The 24,031-nt window shown below is 40.4% G+C and overlaps 1 protein-coding gene across 1 annotated transcript in view; it reads left to right on the top strand.

Annotated features, from left to right (window-relative positions):
* Positions 1-7,537: 7,537 nt before the first annotated feature.
* fgf11a (fibroblast growth factor 11a) overlaps positions 7,538-24,031 on the top strand; it is a 39,054-nt gene continuing 22,560 nt past the window's right edge. The window contains exon 1 of the mRNA XM_077500913.1: positions 7,538-8,450. Coding sequence (XP_077357039.1) covers positions 8,258-8,450 — 193 coding nt within the window. The 5' untranslated portion in view covers positions 7,538-8,257. The remainder of the gene's footprint in view (positions 8,451-24,031) is intronic.

Genomic DNA, 24,031 nt, shown 5'->3' on the forward strand with positions numbered 1-24,031 from the left:
TCAGAACCATCAAAAAGCCCAAAACGTTTCACAATACTTATGGGTTTTAATGAAACTCTTTAAAATGCTGGGTAAAAAATAATCTAATTTGAGTTTAAAAAAATTGACTGCCTTTTGGGGTTGTTTTATAAACATCAATTAAAAAAAATACCAAGCCAATGGTGGGTTATTTATACCCCCGTGCATTAGGATGAGGATTTCATCAAGTGCACTGGGTTGAGGATTTGACCCAATGTGCTGGGGTCACGATTTTGCTTCAACTTCAGCAAAAACTCTCCAAAATGGTGACCAGCTTTTCAGTTCTTCAGCCTGCCCAAATCCAATCTTCAACCCAATCTGCTGGGTCAATATCCTCCTGACTACCAGGAAAAAAAATAAATATTGTCCAATCATGTTTATTTTGATATTCCCCAAGCTTTGTGAAGTAACTGGAATATTGCAAATGGAAAAAAAAAAAAAAAAAAAAAAAAAAGTTTTTATTTTTAAGCTAGGATATGTCCACTACAGAGGACATTTTTTTTTAAACTTAAATGCTAGGCTCAAATACAGTTAAAATAATTCAAACAATACTTTAATGTGTTCTTAAGAGTCTTATAGAAAACATGCTAACAACATTTAAAGCCTAAAATTGTTCAATAAAAAGTGTTATATACTATTCTTTTATGATGCAATCAAAGGTAGCAAAGCCCCACCACTACACATTTTGGTATAATTGGAAAGTGCTAAATGTTCTCTATAGAGCACAAACGGAATTAATGCACTAGGTATTCAGGTTTAAAAAGGTCCACTACAGAGGACAAATTGGAATTGCTGGTAGTCAGGAGGATACAATTAACCCAACCATCACTATTAAAACAGCTGGGTCAAAAACAACCCAATTTTGGAAAACAAACTAACAAATAAACAAACAACTTAATAAATAAATAAATAAATAAATAAGGGGGACTTGCTACTTGGGGTCAATTTGACCCAACCTTCTGTGTTGTTATGTACAAAATAACCCTTAAAAAAAACAACAACAAAAACTAGGCTAAGTGCAATTTCTGGAGAAATTGCATGGGAATGCCGAAAGCTGAATGCTAATAGCTGAATGCTCTGATTTGAATGCATGTGGAATGCTTATGAAATAAATTGAGCGATATATTATGAAATTATGACCTCCTGGTTATTGGACAATGCACTTTACCAACTGTGCCACCGAGCAGTATCAGACACCTGGTAATGATGATAAGTTATATGTATGGAAGTGGGCGTGGAAAGTGATACATTACATTGAAAATGAATGGGGCCAAGTTGATATTAAACATTTAATTGTGTAAATGCTCTAAGTAATGTGGAATCAGACGAGATGTACCCCGGGAGGCGTGGATTTTTTAAGCTAGTTGAAATTTGAAAAGTGAAAATTGGAAGTATTATGTGAGAGTTGTTAGGCGGAAAAAAGTGTGGAGAATAAAAATCACAATAACATATGTGGGAATGCTTCAGCATCCCACAATGATACAAAACAACTCAAAGAATTGGGTCAAATTGATTCAAGTAGCGAGTTGGTCCTATTTTTCCCGAAAATTATTTTTGACACAGATGCTTTAAGGGTGTTGGGTAAAAAAGTAACCCAATATGCTCAAATCCACAGCTACCCAGCAAGCGGGTTTGGAAAACAATTGTATAATATCGAGGAGAGCAGCTATCAGTCCATTACCCTCCTTGGAAGATAAGCACGGGATGTGCCAGGAGTCCTCTCGGTGCATGCAGGAGAAGGTCACGCAAGCCTTCCACTAGGTGGGGCGAGAGTTGCTGATGTACTCGCATCTGCAGAGGTCACATCCCCAAAGCCCACAGGCCTGAGGTGGGACATCAATCACGGCAGACCTTGGACGCACGTTTCCACGAGAAGGCCACAGGCCCACCACGGCAGCCCTTCTTAAAATTCCAACACCCAGTAGTGGATAAACGACTGCGTCATACGCACAAATTATTATTTTATATTGTTTGTCAGCAGGATTAAGCAAAAACGACTAAACCGAACTTCACTAAGCTTTTCAAAAGCCTTCACAAAAGACAATGTGATTTTTTTAAAAGTAAATAATACTTGAATGATAATGAAAATTCAGATTTATTCAGTAGGTGGTGCTGATCCAAATGAGCATTCTTTGCGCCGCTCCACATTTGATTTAAAACGACTTCATTGCAAAGATAAATGTAAGACTGGAAGCTGCCGAGCTGTGCGATCGCACCTCTTTGCATTTCACAGCTTGCTGTATTAGTCGCGTGTCGTGCATGTGGCACCCCGCTGCCACGTGTTCATACATTTATGCAGGGTTTAATTAAATCTACACGCCCGCAGCAAACAATCACACAAGAGCGTGGCAAGAAGGATGGCGCTTTTATTCTGCACGAACCAAAAGGTTAGGCAGACATAAATAAAAAAGGTGCAAAAGAGGAGGTGGAGAAAACCTTTACCGGCAACCGTGCAGCAGCGTGCGTGACTCCATGACTCAAACATTGAACAGCTGGTGAAGTGCAAGAGCGGAAATATGAACAAGCTATACGCAATAACACTAATGATTAAAAATGTGTTTTTGACGTGAACGTTCGTCGTCATAAAACAGATGCTCCTCGCTGCTGCGTGGCGGCTGCCACAGCTGCCGGGCTGCACTTGAAGAATGCAAAGTGGAGAGGGAGATTTATGGCGGCATAATGGCGTGCACATCCAAGCGCGTGTCATTATGGGTAAAGTCGAAAATAATTGGGGGTGATTTGAGGCTCCCCTCGTTAGCCTTTATCGCCTCGAGAGTAGCCACAACATTAGGTACACATGTACAGGCAGTGATGCCAGTAACATTTTTCAGTCAAGTAATCAGACTATAGTTAATCTTCAAATATCATCCAAATCTACGTTGAAGTAAATACTTTCTACATGTAACATCAGAATTTGTGAGAATTCTTTATAAAGTGGCAAATTTGCGAGACTCGTCATACACGGCAGCGAGAGCGACAACACTTCCTGATTTCCAATCAGCTAACCAATCAGAAGCTAGCATACGTTAGGTAAATGCAAGTGAATGACGTACACGCCAAGGTTAAGTTTGAGTTCATGACCGTGAGGTCAAGTGTCTGTTTTGAACTGATGTCACCATCATCTGGTTTCAACTGGAAAAACGCTATGAGATGTTATGTGATGTCAGGACCTGTGTGATGTCAATCTTTAATCCTTTACTTTGTGACAACCAATCAGAGCGTTTCACTGTCTGTAGTAGCATTCTGAGAAGTGTTTGTGTTCGCCGGATTATTGCTTTCTGTTCTTCTGTGCAACTCTCTTTGTTTCTCATCTACTCAAGTTTGTTTCACGCCTCTCGATGTGAATAAATAGTTAAAATCTTCTGGAGCCAACCTCCAGCACATGACAGATTTGATGTATCAACTTAGCTACAAAAAAAAAATACAAAATGTATGAATGTGTAAATAATAATTCTGGAAACATAAATTTATAATATAGATTTTAACAAATTAATTTAAATGCTTGATCCTCAGGGTATGAACTGTATTTCTCGTAAGTTTCTGAGTTTTTTTTTTCTTGCAAATATGCCACTTTATAAAGTCGAAAATTTGTCACTTAATAAAGTCGCAATTATTTTTTTCTCTGAATATTGCCCACACCCTGTTAAAAAGTATATATATTTATATGTGAGCCTAATACGCCGTCATAGAGGTTAGCTTCAAAAATACGTTAATAAAAAAAACCCCCAAAAAAACAGTATTGGTATTGATCAGTTGTTGGTATTTGCTGAATGTCGCTATTAAATGAACTTGTAATCTAATGAGTTACTTTTAAAATCAAGTAATCAGTAAAGTAGCTAAATTACTTTTCTAAGTAATCAGTAAAGTAACTTTTTTTTAGGGTTGCTGTGGCAACAGTGTTTAAAGGAGACCCAAAAAGAGTCTCCGCTAGCATATTTCTTATACCTACACATACATTATATCCGCTTACAGCTATATCCCACCTGGCTGTCACACCAAAACAACGCGGCGGTCTAAAATGGCCATGCAAGCACAAACCTATCCAAATTCCTGAATGTAAACTACAAGGTATTTAATGGAACTACAGTGTTGTTCCTTATCAATCAATCAATTAATCAAACATTATTTATATAGCACCTTTCATACATTCAAATGCAACTCAAAGTGCTGAACAATTAAAACATCCATAATACAATAAAAAGAAAACGCCACCCCTCCCCCCACACGCCAACCACAACATGGCGGGGCACAGAAGAACCCTGTGAGGAAAGGCAGTGGAATGGTGTTGTTCCTATATAAGCAAAAGCACTCGAATTAGCCACATTCACAGGGTGTTACAAGGAAGGGGGCCACAGTGGACTGTTACTAAATAACCAATAATGAGTGATGGATGATGGCACATGGATGACCAGTCAGAAAACAAACAACTAGATTAGATATTGACCCGCAATTCGATCACTTCATTGCTGCCAAACCAGCAAGCCTGTGGAAGAGAATGCCTCCTGGCTAGCGGATGTGTAATACAGCAGAGATAATTGTCAATGCCTGATTTCCATATTTAGCTTTGCAGTGTGGAAGAGAGATAAATGTAGATGAAATGATTCAGTCATTAAGTTTTGGCTATATAAAAAAAAAAAAAGTCAACTGTGTTTTGAAAAAGTACGACACCAAAAAAAAAAAAACTCCGTCCCAAGCAGAAGATGTCTCTTCCGAACAATAAGAAGCACTTTTCCTGCTCCAATCTCCAGGGCGCACTCCTTCCTACATCCCGCTTTTCTCCTCTGCGGCTCACGGAAAGCTAATCTCAATTTGTTTCACTGCGATATCACGCCACAGCTCCAGTGTGGAAGCAGACCCATTCTTTCCAGGTTTGTCCTTGCTGGCTCTCTCTCTCTCTCTCTCTCTCTTTCTCTGGCCAGCTTAGTGGGCTGCTCCATTGGCGGCGTGCTCGTGCTAAACTGCCCCGCTTCAACCCCAGTCTTTGATACAATTTGAGGCAAAGAACCCTTTAAAACAGCGAAAAAAGGGCTGAATACTGTCATGGTTTGGAGTGGGTTTTGTTTGGGTTTATCCTTATGTTTCTTTAAGTTTCAGTAATGATCTGCGTTTTGTTTCATTGTCCTTGTGTGCCTCCCTCGTCTTGTCAAGCATTGTCATGGCCACCTGTGTTTGTTTGCCTGCCCTTCCTCATGTGTCAACCAATCAGCATCCTCAGCCACTTGTGTCTTACCCAGCTGTGTCTAATTGCCAATTAGTGTATGTATATTTAGTTTCTTGTCTCCCCGCTGTCCGCGTCGATTCATTGTTGATTTCATCCTTTCATGCCGTTTTTTTTTGCCGTTTTTTTTTTTTGCCTTGTTGTTTCTCCAATGTTTGCTTTGATTACCTTTTGGAGTTCGATTTTGTTTTGATTTAATTAAGTTCCCTTTTTACTGCCTCCTCGTCCTGCTTCTGTGCAGTTGGATCCACAACCACACCTCAAACCTGATATAATACCACTCCATTAACTGACCGGTTCTTTGAAGACAAACAGTCGCAGAGTTCCCAGGACCGCTGCTCTAAATAACACACAAGTCACACACATCTCCTCCTCCTTTCATTTCCTCTTATGTCATCCTCTCTATACCAGGACGTTGCTGTCTCAGGTCATGATGTCAGAATATACTCGTCTGTTTCTTTTTCAACTCGCATCAAATCTGCGTTGACCTCCTGCATGTCCCTTCATGTCGCGTCAATAGGGCAGCGTAAGCCCACAAACACACTCGTTTGTATTTGGACCCTGAGCTTTACACTTTGACAAACGCAACATTCTCGTTAATTACCATTTTGTTGGCAGTTTGCGCCGCGCAAGTGCGTACGACATTCATTGGGTCTGTGATGCGTTTCCGCAGGCTTGTACTTGTCTTGTTCCGCAGCGAGACGAATGACAGAGAAGTGTTTTAATGGACTCTCTAGATGACATTGTGTGCGCTCACGCTAACTGTACACAGCAGCAAATCAGACTGGGAGGGTGGAAAGCTGCCTCGATTATATTTTTAAACACAGAAGGTGTCACTCTTCATCCACAAACTTGATCAGAAATTCACAGATGAGCGTCCAGCAAACATTATAGACGCAGTGTCATCTTAAAAAATACAAATTAGCTCACCTCAGAGCAGGACAATAAACACTGCGTCGTCAACCTCTCCTTAAGGGCCTGACGTGGTTTCATTTGTGCTTTTATAGTCCTCATTGGGCATGTTGTAGCTTCCCGGCCTGTTTTCGCACAATTAAATGTAGTTGTCTGCCACTGTTTGTGTCTCGGGGGCTAAGCAAGCTTGAGCTTAGAAGATAGAGCAGCTGCGCAGGAATATCATCTATCAAGCATGAATGTAGTGGAAGCAGCACTGCCGAATTGGCTATAAAACGCACGCTTGGCATCTGAGTTATGACACTTTTTTGCTTTCACAATCCCAATGTTGATCTTGCTCTAAAAGAGGTACATGGGAATGGGTAGGTGGGCTAGTGAACACAATTTCATTTCATTCCATAGTATGTAACTCCTCACCAAAAATCATGGCAGACCCTCCAGTGAATTTGTCCCAATAATAGGGTCTGAAATGGGCAGAGGAACATGTCTTAACCAATGTCATTTTTTGGATAAAAGTCTTTTCCCACCACAATGCCATTTAACTCATTTACTGCCTTTGACGGAAAAAGACGTCAAATGATTCAATGCATTTTTGCTGGGCTGGCAGTGAATGTGTTAATTTTCTCGCCTCTGGTTGTCTTCAGAAACACTCGGTAAACATTTCCAGGACTTTCTTGTTTTGTTCCTGTGTGATGACGTGAGAGGCCTTCGACGCATAGCAAAGACATGGAATCATGTATTGTTGTGTTTTTGTTTTTCTTGCAAAAATTGACATTTTTGGAAAAAAGTTATAGCACACTTTCCAAATGGAATATAAAGCCAGCAGGGTTCTGAGGTCTACAGACTTGGGTGAATCAGTGGAGCCAAGAGTTCAAAACAAACATGGTGAAGCAGCATTTAGTTGTTATGCTGCACACAAATTGAATAAGATGCCATCAGAAGTGGTCAGACCCAAGTTTGAATGATGTAATTGAGGTCTTTTAAATCATTCTTAAAATGTGCTAAATGGGGACGGTCTTTTCCTTTTTAGAGAGAGAGAGAGAGAGAGAGAGAGAGAGAGAGAGAGAGAGAGAGAGAGAGAGAGAGAGAGAGAGAGAGAGAGAGAGAGAGAGAGAGAGAGAGAGAGAGAGAGAGAGAGAGAGAGAGAGAGAGAGAGAGAGAAGACAGACAGACAGACAGAGGTTGCAAGTTCTATCTCCCTGCCTGTCTCTCATTCGAATGGTTACTTTTTCTTCTGCCCATTAACCAGATCCATCCAGAAGGACTTTTCCAAGCCACTGTATAAACTGCATACCTGCAGGCTAGCCACTCCCTCCCCACCCCCTCTCTCTGTCTCTCTCGCTCGCTCTCTCTGTCTCACTCCACTCATTCATCCCTCGTTCTGCCAGCTGCAAGGCAGTGAGCGTGGCTGAAGGACACGGCGCTCCGCTCGCATTCGGCGGAGGGACTCGGGGAGCTTGATCCGACATGGGGGCGGTAGATACCGTCAGCGCTCCTCTTCCCGACCCTTTTCCTCTCTCTTCCACTCATTGAATGTCACCTCTGGATGGATGCTCGGATGGAGCGCTCCCACGTCTCCTCACTTGTCTGCTCTGGAACGCAGGGCGGCATGAAGGACTCGGAAAGGGGGAGCAAGTCAGGCAGCTTCCTCCTTTCGAGCTGATACCTCAGGTCTGATTTGCTTGTGCACTTTTTGGACTTGCTCTGTCATCGTGTCTAACAGTGACAGGGAAACAGTGGACAGTCGGGATTGAAGGATTCCACAAATGGGCGAATGGTGGAGTCAAACTTCGCCAGAGTTCAAGGAGGCAGGGGCTGGACTGGAGTGGAACTGATATATTTGTTTGGCTAAGAACATGAGCTGTCTAAACAAAAGAACGCAAACGAATCAATTCAGGGCTCACCAAATCTCCAACAAGCCTTCGTTTCAGTTTTGTGATTTTTGAGGGTTCGCCCCTTCTTGCCTTTCATCCATTTTCCACCAGCTCATCAGCTCAAGACAACCGTAGCGTTGTCCCGTCGCCCTGGGTGAACGGGCAGGGGGGTGGCCCACGGTACCCCCCAAGATCTGGGCCCCACCGGGCCGCCAGCAGGCTCTGTGCTGGCAAGATGGCCGCCCTTGCCAGCTCCCTCATTCGGCAGCGTCGGGAGGTCAAGGACCCCCAGACCAACCGACAGATTGCCAGCAAGCGAAAGCCGTGCCCGAAAAGCAACAAGTCGCTCTGCCAGAAGCAAATCCTCATTTTGATATCCAAGGTCCGATTATGCGGCAGTCGAGGGAGAAAAATGGAAAAAAGACCAGGTGAGATACACTTTTTTTTTTTTTTTTAAGACCTTCGCCTCCTCTGGTCCATGTCTGCCTGTTTCTGACAGTGGGATGTTGATGGTCTCAGGCCAGAATACAAATTAATCCCGAGTGCAGAGGACATCCATGCTGTAATTTCGAGTCCAGATCTTAATCCCAATCTGGGAATCCTTCCAACCTATCTTTCTATTGGCTGCACACAAGATGGAATGGGACCATTTCCAGTCTGGTCTGCAAATCCACTGTCCCAACTTGTGTTGTGACTGCTTTGCATGCCGTTTGGTTCGGATGAACAGCGAAGCAATATCATGACGATGCCATTATAGAACCAAGAAGCACGTGACCACAGGGGCATCCTTTGTGATCCCTGACGGCCTGATGATTTGTGTTTACACCCCTTGAGGCAAGTTGCAGGTCATCCTAACTTAGCTTGTGCGTTAGCATGCTAATTGCACAACTAGCCATTCAGATTCATTGGAATATACATTTGCATGTACTAAAGGAACATTGAAGGATTGTCTTGAGTCTGTCTGAGACATGACGACAGTGCTAATTTGTGTCCGCGAAGTAGCTTTGGCTCCGTACTGGACAGTTTGGAAAGAAAAGTGAGCACACCTTCTCAAGAAAATGATAATAAAGACGTAAAGGTCAGATCTTAGGTTAGACGGTAAATGGGGATAGGATGATTGAATTTTATTTCAGGCTGGTGATGAGTTACAAAGACGTGAGATAAATATTTAAAAATGGTAATAAACCCACAAATGAGCATTTTTTTGTGCACGTTATGTCTATGCTATGATTAGTATTCTTCGCCTTTATCGATTAAATGACGACGCAGTTTTTTCATCGTCTTCGTGCAAGGTGTGCAGCGGCTGCGGTTGTTCTGCATCCGCTGCTCTCGGACGTGTTTACGTGCAAAGTTCACAGCAATAATTACGTGGGCAACCTCTGACAGCAAGCAGCATCTGCCATGCGGGCAGCCACTCGCTTGCGTGATTGCAGTCGTAAAATATGTGGGACAGGTCGCAGCAGTGCTGGGAAAGCGGTGACATCGAGCCATTGTGGTGGGAAACGTTGCTATCGGCGTGGCCCCCGCCGCTTTTCACACATTTATGGATTTGTTATGGTAATGGCGAGACCTGAGTATGGAGGTTGGGTTCACACTGATGGGGTCGATGTTAAGTACCATATATGGCAATGTGCATCTCCATCATTCTCTCAAGGAGGCAGTGCGTGCATGTGGACGACACTGATGAACGTCCGTCGTTTGCGTGTCCCCCCAGCCTAAGGGTACGCTTGACCCTTTTCAAAGCTTTGCAGCAGCTGGATGACATCAAAAAGGATGTGTGTGTTATTGTGGCACATCATACCGACAGCTGTTTCTAATATTATGGTTGCCTTGTTGAGCTGTTGAAGATGTTATCACACATCTGAAGCAGTCTGCTTCTGCGTCACTGCCTCAAACGTGGAAAGTTTGGGCAGTCGTCATTTCGCTGAAGGCTATATCAGATTTGTTGGTGTGTGTGTGTGTGTGTGTGTGTGTGTGTGTGTGTGTGTGCGAGCCAGTTTGCCTGTTCCTAAAAACCAAGTGAGGGAGGGCAAACTTTTGTGCGACATTTTTGGCAAACCTCATACATGAATAGATAACGTTAAAAACAACAACAAAAAAACTAACCCACTGTGGGTTAAAAATTGTTCAACCCATATTGGGTTATTTTGAACCCATCGTGTGTTATTTTATGTTTTTAAGAGTGTATAGTGTATATTTTTAAATATCTAATAAAAATGAAGTATTTTCTATGTAATTTTCCATAATGGTCTACAGTAACTACAGTAACAGTTTACTAGTATTGTTTCCTATTGTTATTACTTCCAACTACTGAAATGAATACATTAATATAAATTATTAACATGCAAAAAATACATATCTGTATTTTATATCACATATATATTTATTAATTTAATAATTAACTGAAATTAACTATTAATTTTTAAAATCCAAACTCATTGTAATTGTATTTTAATTTATTATTAACCAATAATTGAATAAAATAAAAACATTTTACCAATATGTTTTCTATGATTATTACTATTTAAATATAAACCAATTCTATAAGTGAGATAAACTAATGCAAAATTACAAAAATGTATATTCCGTATCTTATATCTATATTTTAAACTAACAATTAATTAAACCCAATGGTTTTAATTACTTATGTAATAATTCAAGCAGTTTTTTTATTGGATGTTCTATAGATAATTTAAATAAGTATCTAGGGGTTGTTAAAATAAAGAAATAAATAAGTTATAATACACAACATAACAATGTGTTGCAAATATTGTACTATAATTAAAAGTACAACACATTTAAAAACAAAGAGAGATTTAAAAAAAAAAAATTAAAAACTGAAAAAAATAGCTTACTAAACTTAATAAAAGTGTACAGTGCAAGAGCAAGATTTTCAAAACCATGATTTTAAAAATACTTTGAAAGAGCTTAACTATATGTATAGAAAAGCCTGGATTTAAAAGCATTGCACTGTTATTAATGATGATGGATGGATGGTATGTTTACAATATTCATTTATAATATTAACGTCAATAATAAAGGATAACAGCAAATCGGGGGACTGCGTTTTACACAAGTATTGAGAAACATTTTTTTAGGGTGATTTTGGGGGACATATTATGTATGTTATTCAAATTAATGCCTCACATTATACAGGCCTCTTAATAACATATGTGCTCATTGGGCTGTACTTTGCCCGCGTCTGCCTTAACATTGAGTGCTTATACCTGCTTCAAAATGATGGATGCGTGTGGGCCACGTGCGCCAGTGTCCTGGCCTGACCCACATACCTTCTCTCATTACGCAAGTAACCACATCTAACCGTGCAAACGACGCCCCCGCGCCGGAGCCCACCTGTCTTATCCCAAGGTCAACTTGACCTGCACGGACTCCCGAATGAAGCCCCGCGTGCACACGGACATTCCGATGAGCGTACGAATCCACGCAAACTAATACATCAGCGGATTGATGTGCTTACACAAACAAACGATGGGATGCCATGATAATTGAGGAAGCGGGTGCGGAGGGGAGATAATGTCGCCCCTCCTGTGCGTGCGACGCGTGTGCGCGTCTGATATGATCTAATGAGGACGTTAAGCCGCCTATTGGATATCAAAGCCAAACCGAAATAGCTTGTTTTGTCCTCTGGAGTCTCCGTGCAACTGCAGCCTGGAGGATAAACGGCTCCAGTTCTGATCCGAGTCGAGCCAGCCCATCGCTGAGTAGTACCGGATTCATAATGTCGTGTCGTCGATAATACACACCGATCGATCGATAATGCGCCGCCGCGTTTGGAGAGCACACATTGAACCGGGCCTATTTACTGCCTCTATAGACCAACCCGCCGGACAGGACCACACCAGGGAGCAAGCAGCTCTCTCTATTAGCTTATCTTCTCAAGGACATCGGGCCTTTCGCCCTCCCCGCCATGTTTTCTCGCTAAATCGTTTTGTTTTGGGCCCGACATCATAGCTATTGTGCTGCTGTGGTACATCACGGCGGCGCCATTGTTCACGGATCAGTACAATGAGAGGCGAGCTGGATGTTGTACAAAACAGCACGACAATGCCTCACAATATTAGGTACACATCCAATGCTGCGCAACAGACACCGCCACCTTGCTAAAGGTTGCATTTGAAGGGAATATTTAGCGTTTGTGATGATGAACGGCTTATTGATTGATGTTTTGTTTTGCCGCAGAGTGTTTGTATGGAAACGGCCAGGAAGTGTATCAATCATCGTTATCAGACGGACAGATTTCTGCTACTTTTCCTCAAAAAACCTTGTGGCAGTATCTTTAACTCTTTGACTGCCAAACGTTATCCAAAAAACCCCAATGGTGCCAGCATTTTCACTCATTTTCAAAGCAAACAGAATATTGCACAGTATGACTACAGAAACATGGTGGACACCATATGAAAGATTGGATTCAATTCTATCATGAGAAAAAAAAAAAAAGGTACGTTTCTACCTTATTCCTTTCTTTAGTAATCACCATTTGAAATTAGGTCATTTGAGTGACATAAGCGAAAATACAAAAATATTGAGAAAAACAAGCTTTTTATGAAAATATATATTTTTTTGCACAACAGTGACTTTGACACTAATATTTTTTGTTTAATGACAAGGCAGCGCTGCACAAGACGTTGCTCTGCCCATTGAGAGAAAAAACAACAACAACATAATAAACGTAAATTAACGTTTTTGGCTGGATTCGTTAGGATTTTAGAATACGTCATTAAACGTTTTTGGCGGTCAAAGAGTTAACTCAGAGGAGGACTAAGTGCACTTCAGACTCCAAAAGATAGATGGCGGTAGCAAACTTGACAACATAAGGCCACCATTAATTCACATGGGTTTCCTTGCAGTGGAAAGGACAATAACAGTTGGTGGCGGTAATGCGCCATTAAAATGGTTCGCAAACTGCCAAGAGAAACCATAGAAGAAGAACAGGAAAGGACACATTTGGTACATTAGGTGTTTTCAGGTTACATTGCAGTTCGGGCTTTGCCGTTTCACTGCATTGCAAATTTTATATCGCAGATTTTTCTCTAACCAGGCAACTCTACACCAAGGTTATTGTAGTTAACAAAAACTTGTGACATAACTAAAGCTATAATTGAAAAAAATAATAATTCATTAATAAAATCAAATAAAAGCAAAAAATGTTTAAAAAAAAAATAATAATTGAAACTGCAGCTTACACTCTTTAACTAACTTGGAGTAACTATAATTATACCAAGAATGTCATTTGTTTGCATTTTTGTCAACAATTAAAATCATACGTGAACTTTTGGTGTTTTAAATGCATTTATTTCAGTCTATACAAAAGAAGGAAGGTAAAAATTGCAGTTTATTAGACACCTAGTGATTTTTTTTAAATCTTTCATTCGACAAATACTCCTTATATTTAAAAAATATTGATGAGCAAAATGTAGTTATTTATATGTATTTATTTTAATATTTATTTAATATATTATTTATAATTATTTATTTATTTACAAAATAAAAAATGTCTAAACCCTAACAAACCTGCTCTAAAACTAATTCTCACTAACAAAATTTAAAGGGATACTTTACTTATTTAGCCATTTTTGGTAGTCAAACATTAATATTTTGCCTATGATGAATTGTTATATGTTCATTATTTTTCACGTACAATTAGTACCTTTAAGAAACACATTTTGCAACTTGCTGTCGACTGAAAATGACATCTCAAGGGCTCAGGTCACCAATGACAGCTCAGCTTGTGAATGTCACATGACCAAATCTAGAAAACAGGTGAACTGTGATTGGTTACCTGAGTCATTTTCAGTCAACAGCAAGTTGCAAAATGTGTTTTTAAAGGTACTATTTGTATGTGAAAAATAATGAAATTATCAAATTAATTATAGACAAAATATTAACTTTTTATTGCTATAATAGGCTAAATAAGTTAAGTATCCCTTTAAAAAGTCAAAATGAAAAAAAAAAAAAAAAAAATGAACAAGCCAGTCACTTTTAAGTCTAGTCACATTCAAAGTCACAGATGCTGAAGTATAAAACATGAGGAGGATGGCAAACAAAGAAATTATTTTGCTAGTCTCCCTCCACTTATATAAAGCATATAAAAGATGAAAAATGAAAGCAAAAAAGTGTGATAGGCAATGTATAGAATCAAAATTAAAAAAAACAAAAAGTACAATGTACTGTATTTGAGTTCAGCGGTAGTCTTGATAGTGCAAAAAGAAAAAGAAATATTTATACAATATAATGAGCATGTATTGATAACCTGTTACGCAACTTCTCGGTAGTGTTAATTCATCAGTATGGCTAGCTATTACCTTATTTGGGATCTCTCATGTTTGGTCAAATATTCACCCCAAAATTCTAGGTATTATTGTAAATAACCCAGCATTGGCTCTGTCCATTTTGGACCCAGCACTGAGTTACCTATTTCCCCCAATTTGGGCCACTTTTAACCCAGGAGTTCCCTCGCATCATCGTCTCTTTAAACAATGCTGACAGTTCAAGATCAGGATAGTAAAAGCTGCATTAGCATTTTATATGCCATCAATTTGCCGCATGGTTTGTGTGCAGAAGCGAGCGAGACGTGGGTCACACAAGCGATGCCACTTCAGCGTCAACACACATATATGTCAACGCGCAGCTGCCGGTCATGAGCGTGACATTGTCCCTGACCAGGCTGACGCTGTCAAACTCGTTAAGTCATACGTCATCTTTGTCCACTTGAGTGTGTGTTTACTTCTCACACAAACGCACACATGCTGCCCCGTCACTCATTATCTTGCCGGAATAAACTGTCCGGACCAGGAATGGATGCGTGCCTGCTTGTGTACGTGTTCGTTTGCTTTGATCACGCAAGAGCGTGGCACCCAAGGGTGGTGTCGGATTTGCTGACTGTCTGGCTGATACCCAAATGAATTGGAATATTTTAGAAGGTGATTACAAAGATCAGAATTTCCATGTGAAGAACTGAAGGAAAGCCACGAAACAGCACGCACATTTCTGTCCAAATCAGCCTTACATTTCTTTGATTCTTGTTATGCTTCCCTGTGGAACACGTGGAACATTTAAACATGCACACATGCGTCTCAGCACTTCAAGCTCTAGTGACACTGTGGGCTTGTGAGTGCTTTAAACATGTATCAATGTTGATTCAGGACCTTTGTCTATTAGTTGCGTGCATGTAAGTGCATTTTAATAGAAACTAGATCCAGATCGACTGGCAATAGGTGGTAATTTCCGACACAGAGATCCCCCACGAAAAAAGATTTAATTATAACTCCCATATTTGGTAGAGCAGCACATGTAGACAGACAATATAACAATACTCACATGAATGTATTCTTTATCCTCTGAAAACAACAATATTAAAGCTTCTTACTCTTCTACATAGACAAAAGAAGAAAAAAAACCTCTTCTACAACACACAAAGCATTCAATCAGTGGTCCTTAACTTTGCTGGAGGTACTGTATGGGGGACCAAAACTGACAAAATTCAAAAATAAATAAATAAATAAATAAATGACTAAAAGTGAAAATAAAAAATGGATCTAAAAAAAATTTCAAAAATGATATCCAAAAAAATGAATTTAAACAGGAATAAAAAGAGCAATATATATATATATATATATATATATATATATATATATATATATTAGTGTTGTTCCAAAACCGTTTTTTGCCTCCCGATACCCAGCTTTGCAGTATTTTCCTAGGCCGATACCATACCGATACCTAAGGTTTTTTTTCTCAACATGAGAAAGCTGCCCTGCCATTGGTTTAGAGCATTCAAGGGCCAACAGGATATCTTAGATCAGCATGCAGTGAACATGCCACATATCAGTGAAAGTTGTGCACGAGCAAGACACAAGATGCTGCATCCAAAGTTCTATATTACCCTTGGAATTAATGGTATCGGCATGTTACTTGTTAGTAGTCACCGATACCGATACCACTGTTTTAGTGCAGTATCGGGGCCTCTGCCGATACCAGTATCGGTATCGGAACAACACTAATTTATACATAAATAAATACATTTATATTTAATTTTTGAATTACATTTTTAGATCCGTTTTTATTTTCACTTTCAGTCATTTATTTATTTAGTCATTTATTTATTTAGAATTTCGGCAGTTTTGTTGCTCCATAGTACTGAACCCCACCAGTCTCTATTGAAAAATAAAAAAATGATTTTTGAAAATTCAAGACATGGATTTTACTGGAGAACAAAATGACCAGGTAGAGTAACTTTTTCATCAAGCACTTTAAAACAACCAGCAGAGGCCCCAGAATTGAACCCTGTGGAACACCATACGTTCCGTTATACATAAATTCATATTGCACTTATACGTCGGACCACTTTTATTTATTTATTTTATTTTTTTATCAAGTACAATATCATAGTATGCTTTAAAAAACACATTACAACCATTTTTGTTGGGATTTTTGAAATAGACACAGACATTGCCACTCAGAAATTGCAATCACTCAAAATATGGCCATAAATAACTAAAAATTATAAACTATTTTGCAATGGAATGTTACATTTTGACAAAACATGTCTAATTTCTACTGTAAAGCAGTAGTATGTTGACAGGAAAAACTAAACTCTTTAAACTTGCTAAATTCTCGTGCAGACAGGCAAGTTCTGCCACGTGGTGGGCAAGTGCACAGGTGCGTGACATGCCCTTCACTTGACAGACTGTGGCAGCCGTCTGATGGCACAACACACACACGCACACACAGAAAATATCTGCAATGCTCTCGCTCAGAAGTTCGTTTGCGTGCAGATGAGAGTGAGAGCGCAGCAGAAGTTTTTCCAAAACTGGGCCCTCCGCCATTAAATTATCCATCATGCAATTAGACCCGGCGAGGGGAAAGTGCAAGGCGGACGAAGAAGCTCCCCCTTAGCCGGTCATTAAGCTCTGCGCTGGTGAGTTAGAGGACTCAAGATCTTCAACGCATTTTTATTTGCATATCATTCTTTTCTTAAATCTAACTAGGAGGCATTTTCAGGCCAGATGGGAAAATTGAGGCGACTACAAAAAGGGCAAAGAGAGAAGGAGCTGCCGCGAGGCCCCTCGGGAACATTAGGTCATGAAGGACAGCCCTTCCTGAAATGTATCATCATTATTTTTTCAAGCGTTTCGGCTTTATTGGCCGTTTTGAAGTGGGACGCGACGGGCCGCCCCACCCGGCGCTCGGGTGCTGACATTCAGCAAAAGGTCACGTGGGCGGGCGGAAAATAAAACACCACACATCTACACACCGTCCTTTGATTCACGTTCCATGCATAAATGGAAATATTAACATATATATTCATGTTTAGTGAGTTTCACATAAGGTGGGGGGATGGGGACGCATTAAATTCTCATCATAAAATTGAAGCTGTAACGCTAGTCAGTCCATTTTTCAAGTTTGATGCTGTGCCTACAATAAGGTGGGTGGGATCCACTAAAAACCTACACATCTATGGCAGTGGTGTCCAAACTACGGCCCGGGGGCCATTTGCGGCCCGCCGTCCATTTTTCAGTGGCCCGCGACATATGCTAAAAATGGCATTTGACTCAAATAAAATAAACAAAACAAAAATGTTTGGAGATAGTCAAAGTAAGAAGGGAGAGTGTCGGAAAAAACAGGTGTCATTAAAAGGTTATTTTATTAACTAAAACTAATGAAAAAACTAAAACTAAAATTCAAAAAACAGTATTGTTACCGAAATAAAATAAAAACGAAAATGCTTCTTAAAAAACGAAAACTAACTGAAACTACATTTTATGTTTACAAAAATAACTACAATTATAGCAAACGTCCTTTTTTTTTTAAGTCTTTGGTAATCTAATGCATGAGCCTTTGGGGATGATTTTAAGTGTGATTTTTAGTCGATTTATTTTGATATAAACCGGAATAATGACGTTTGAAAGTATGTAACACAGAAGTGACGTCATCTAGCAGCAGCCAATAGAAAAGCACCTTCAGATGATGTCACTCTCATGGTGTTTTTTAAATATTGCACACAAGTAATACACATTTAAAAAAAAAAAAAAAAAAAAAAACTAATACTAATACTGAAACTAACAAATTTAACTAAAACTAAGCATTTTTTTTCTGAAAACTAATAAAAACTAACTAAAATGAAAAATTCCAAAACTATAATAACCCTACTGCCATATTACAAATAAATTGGTTTATATACTGTAGCATTTTTTTCTAAATATGCAAAAGCACAAATAAATGATTTGCACAATTTTTAGGACTAAACACAATTTCTTTTCACAACATTATGTGGCCCTTGCGTCCTTTGGATTTTCTGTATGTGGCCCTCAAATGCAAAAGTTTGGACACCCCTGATCTATGGTCATGTTAAAAAGCTGAAGTATTGACCCCCAGGAGCTCTTGACTGATGTTCTCCGCAGTACTGACCTTACCGACCGAGAGGGACATAGCAGCAGTGGCGTCCAAGGTGGGAAGGAACGGAGATCCATCTTGGCGAGATGGGCCGATAGCAAAGAGGAACCGCGGGCTAAAAGCCGCTCAAAAGTCGTGAGGAGGAGATGGCGGCGATAGGGAGACATCAGAAGTTAGCTGGCCAAGGGAGGAGGAGGTAAACATTCATGGAGGAATGAAGGGTGGAGATTGCAGAAAAGATCACTTGTGGAGAACGTATAAAAGCAAACAAGTACTGTACAAACTGAAATGAAAGTTAAAAATAATTATTACTATTATGAATAACACACATTTTGATGACTCGGCACTTTTTCAATTTTTCTTACTGAGAATAATCTTTCTTTTAAATTGAATTCTGACCATAATTTCATATTATCATCTGGAGAGCTAGAAGAAAATAACGAGCCTATTTTGACATCACGTAAGTGTCAGTTTTGCCAAATTTACCTTGAAAATGTAAGTTACTTTACTGATTACAATGTTCACTCGTTTTCCGCTGGGGTTAGGTTCCCAAAAAATACCCGCAGTACCGTATTTTCCGCACTATAAGGCGCACCGCATTATATAAGGCGCACCTTCAATGAATGACATATTTTCAAACTTTTTCCATATATAAGGTGCAACATTAGAGGCTGAGGTTATGTTATGCATCCATCAGATGGTGCTGCGCTAAAGGGAATGTCAACAAAACAGTCAGATAGGTCAGTCAAACTTTATTAATAGATTACAAACCAGCTTTCTGACAACTCCTTTCACTCCCAAAATGAATAAACAGCTGTTTTATTATTTTCTCTGAGGTAAAGTATTAGTATTAGCTAGCGATCCAAGATGGCAGGATCTTCTGCTCATGTGCGTCACCGATCGTGCAGGGTCACCGATAGCGTCTTGACAGCGAGACCTGTTGCGGCTCAATATTGATCCATATATAAGGCACACTGGATTATAAGGCGCACGGTCAGCTTTTGAAAAAATTGAAGGCTTTTAGGTGCACCTTATAGTGCGGAAAATACGGTAAATAAAATCCGCAAAGTAGTTAGCTTTATGGTAACAATAAATGCTTTAAGTCTCTAAAACACCTCACCACACAGTTTATACACTCATCGATGCATTTACATTCTCAATGTTCAAACCTTCAGAAATTTTATAAAATAGGTACATTACTGTAAAAAAAAAAAAAAAAAAATGCATGCAAAATTGCATAAAAAAAATCAGCGAAACAGCGGAAGTGTGGTTTTAACAGTGATATTAAAGAAAAAAATGTTTTTATTTAAAATTAAGTAAAATACATCAACCTTTTTGACATAATTATTTTAATTTAAAAAATAATGAGTCTTTTCAGGATTCCATTCAAAAAATTTGCTACTTGTTTTTAATCAAAACAAAAATTAAGGCTAGAAGTCACTTAAAAATACATTTAAAAAAATAATTTACTTTATTTTAATATTTACTTGACATACAGTATTTAACGATTAATGTTGTAATAAAAAAAATCTTAACATTTATAATGTACATTGTTTATATAGTTGACTATTTAATTTAGGAAACACCTGCAGTCACACAATCTCAAAACTGTACTCATCTTGAACACGCAAATCTTTCTTCCACTTGCCGATAATGGACACACGGGTCTCAATGCACTGAGAATGATGATGATGTCACTGGCTCGGACGTGAATGTTATTTTGAATACGTCTACAATGCAGTTCACTATGTTCAGTACCATAGTTTCTTAAGTGTTCTACAATCATGGGTGCACATAAAAATGTTGCTGTGGTTCTCTAATGAGCATCACACGTTGTTTGGTGCTCATTTCTTTCTCATCACATATGGCGAAATTAGGGCCCACGGGCCACATCCAGGAAGTCAAACTAAAGCGCGCTGCTATTATTTTGATGTGCATGCGTGTCAGCAGTGCAAGCGAACAAAAGCAGCGACTTGGCTTCAGTGTTGCCAATTTAATTGAATATATTTTTGTGGGTAGAAAAAACGTGTTCAATTAGTTGTTACTCTATAATGTGCTTAATTTAAAGTCACGTGTTACTGACATCACTGGTGTAAGTATTTGTACTTCACTTTACACTTCTGTCCAACATTATATAAGAAGTGATGTTACTGCTGCATCTCAATGTGACTGGAACATTCAGGCTTGAGACACAGCAGCTTGAAATATTAACTACCTATCTCCCCCACACACACATGCACGCACACACCCTCCCTCAGGGTCATGTTGTGGTTTCCTTCGGAAGTATACATGTAAGATTAATGTCATTGAGGGAAGGCGGGGAATACTAACGAAAGGCAAGGACGCCGACGCCCGATTGCGGCTGAGTGAGGTTTGCGTGCGGCGAGCCACGCCAGGAAACACTCGCGGAGAGTCGGGAGGAGCTTTTGCTGGCACACCGCCGAGGGGAAACATCGATCCCGGCTGTGCGTGCAGGACTGGAGTTGTGACAAGCGCGCACAAGAGGTGCAGAGTGGGACGTTTGAAATGTTTTGTCGGCGTTCACTCCCTCATGTGTCCCTCACCTATTCTGAGTCACTTGTTTGTTTTCTGCAAAGCAACTTTGAGCATTGTGAAAAGCAATATATTATGATTATTAATATTCATTCAGACTCGGGTTCGAGTCCAGGCTCCGGCCTTCCTGAGTGGAGTTTGCATGTTCTCCCCCTGCCTGCGTGGGTCTTCTCCGGGTACTTCGGTCTCCTCCCACATTCCAAAAACACACATGGCAGGTTAATTGGGTGCTCCGAATTGTCCCTAGCTGTGCGTGTGGCGTGGATGGTTGTTCGTCTCTGTGTGCCCTGCGATTGGCTGGCAACCAGTCCAGGGTGTACCCCGCCTACTGCCCGAAGCCAGCTGGGATAGGCGCCAGCCCCCCTGCGACCCTTTTGGGGAATAAGCAGTCAAGAAAATTTTTAACCAATTTATTCACTCATTTACTCCCAAAAATGGATAAATACGTTCTATTTTAAAAATTCCCATGCTCCCAAAGACGTATTTATACGTTTTTTTCCCATTTTTTTTTTTTAATGCTAGAGCATACAGAAGGCTTCGATGCAGCCTCTGAACTGAAGAGAATACTTGAAGCAATGATAGTTATTACAAAAACAGCCAGCAGAGTATAAGAGATCAATCAGGGCCATGTTGCAACAACCTCTTTTTTCCCCACTGTTTTAAACAGATTTGTGAATAATGATGAAACTTTGCTGTATTCTTAAGGCGGCCTGACACTTGCAAGACTTTTGGGCACGATTCTGTCGTGGCAAGTCGTGTCATTTTGGGGCAGGAACTGAGAGGTTCCCGCACTGTTCACGACTAGTTGAAGCAAAGTTCACGACGAGTTCACGAATGCGTGAGCATTCGTGTCCACATTGACACGAACTGGTACGACCACTTCACGCATAGTTTGCGCATAGTTTGTGCATAGTGTACGCACTTCCCGCATTTGAACGACAAGTTTGCGCAATTCGGACGGTGTTGTGACTCGACTCTTTGAGCTGGAAAATAAAAACTGAATTGAATATTTACATAATGCCCCTGCAATTGATTGTTATAGTCAGCCATGTAAATTGGTCACAACTGTAGTTCAGTTGAAGAAGGGACTCCTGTTATGCTGTTAAAAATCATTTCGCAAGAAACATTAAGCAAACATGCCATTTGTGGCCCCCACAAAGTGATGAGGCGGGCCTGATCTGGCCCCCGGGCCTCGAGTTTACCACCTGTGCAGTGCTGCATGGATTCAAATGAAGCCGGGTCAGACTGGAGGAGAAATTCTCTGCAAATCAGTTTAATTAAAGAGTAGTGATGCATGAGATTGCACTGGGAGCCTATGGTGCAAGGGATATGATTACACAGGCAGGCACACACAGATTGGGGAGACAAAAAAGAAACATGCTAGATGATTCTGCAGCGAGATTTTTTTTTTGGGGGGGGAGGGGCAAGAAATGAGAGGTCGTTTCCTGCTGTGGTCCCACCTGGAGCCAGGCGGCTAATTAATATGGCCGTCAGGATGCAACACGTGTCCTATTGTGAACTGGATCGTACTCTTGGAGGACAAACAATCAGAAAACAAAAATTCTAGTGAATGTAGCCTAGGTGTAGAATTGAATTCTACTAATGGATCATAGTCGCTGATAGCATAATAATAATTTAATTAGCGAATAAGATACATGTGACTGAGTGGTTAGCACGTCCACCTCCCAGTTCTGAGGATTCTGGTTCGAGTCCAGGCTCCGGTCTTCCTGGGTGGAGTTTGCATGTTTCCCCGTGCCCGCGTGGGTCTTCTCCGGGTACTCCGGTCTCCTCCCACATTCCAAAGACACGCATGACAGGTTAATTGGGCGCTCCGAATTGTCCCTAGGTGTGCTTGTGAGTGGGGATGGTTGTTCGTCTCTGTGTGCCCTGCGATTGGCTGGCAACCAGTCCAAGGTGTCCCCCGCCTACTGCCCAAAGCCAGCTGAGATAGGCTCCAGCATCCACGCGACCCTTGTGAGGAATAAGCGGTCAAGAAAATGAATGGATGGATAAGATACATTTCGTTATCACTAATTTAATATAAGTACTAGTAAAACAAACAAACAAAAAAATAAACAGAGAAAGAGACACCATGCTAACCGCTAAGCTAACATGAAATATGGAGCAGCATATTTTTCCAGTTTTGCAATTCAAGGATGCAACATTCTGCGGGTCACAAGTGAACCCATTAAAACATGAAAAATTAATGAACATAAAGCAAGAGATAGCGAGAAAAAAAAAAAAAAAAACACACAAATTAAGACAAATGAGCCAAAGATCCTAATCACGCAATCTAATATGTGAGCAATTAACCAGAGGGAAGTGATGAGACACTTCCGCGCGCGACATGACTGACATTTCCACGGATTTGACTGATGTATTGCGGCACATCACTCAGCAGAACCGGGCGGTTGGGGCCGGTGTTCACTTTGCAAATGAAAGTGATGAAAGTGATGTGACCTGCGGCAAAAAGCAACAACAACAACGAAGCCGCAAAAAAAGTTCTCGTTAGGCATCTCTTAATTGCCTCATTTGGGAGCGAGGAGAGAAAGTGCCGCCTCTTTTTTGTGACGACTCCTGACACTCGTTAAGACGGCATTTTCAGCCTCCTGAGTATATGTGTAGCCTGATTAGCATTGTGCCCCATGTTCCACTGCTGTGGCTTCTGAGAGAGAGAGAGAGAGAGAGAGAGAGAGAGAGAGAGAGAGAGAGAGAGAGAGAGAGAGAGAGAGAGAGAGAGAGAGAGAGAGAGAGAGAGAGAGAGAGAGAGAGAGAGAGAGAGAGAGAGAGAGAGAGAGAGAGAGAGAGAGAGAGAGAGAGAGAGAGAGAGAGAGAGAGAGAGAGAGAGAGAGAGAGATGAAGGAGGAAGAAGTGCTGGCTCAGCATTGTGTCATGCAGAGAGGAAGGTGAGCGACGCTGAACACAAAACATTAGGTACAACCGCACGGTCTCATCAGCTCCATCAAAGAGCTCTTCTTATATAGTCGGTGTTTGATGAAATTTAAAAAAAAAAAAAAAAAAAAAAAGAGGCATCTTGCATTGT

Source organism: Festucalex cinctus, chromosome 16 (genome assembly GCF_051991245.1).
Source record: "Festucalex cinctus isolate MCC-2025b chromosome 16, RoL_Fcin_1.0, whole genome shotgun sequence".
Taxonomy (NCBI): domain Eukaryota; kingdom Metazoa; phylum Chordata; class Actinopteri; order Syngnathiformes; family Syngnathidae; genus Festucalex; species Festucalex cinctus.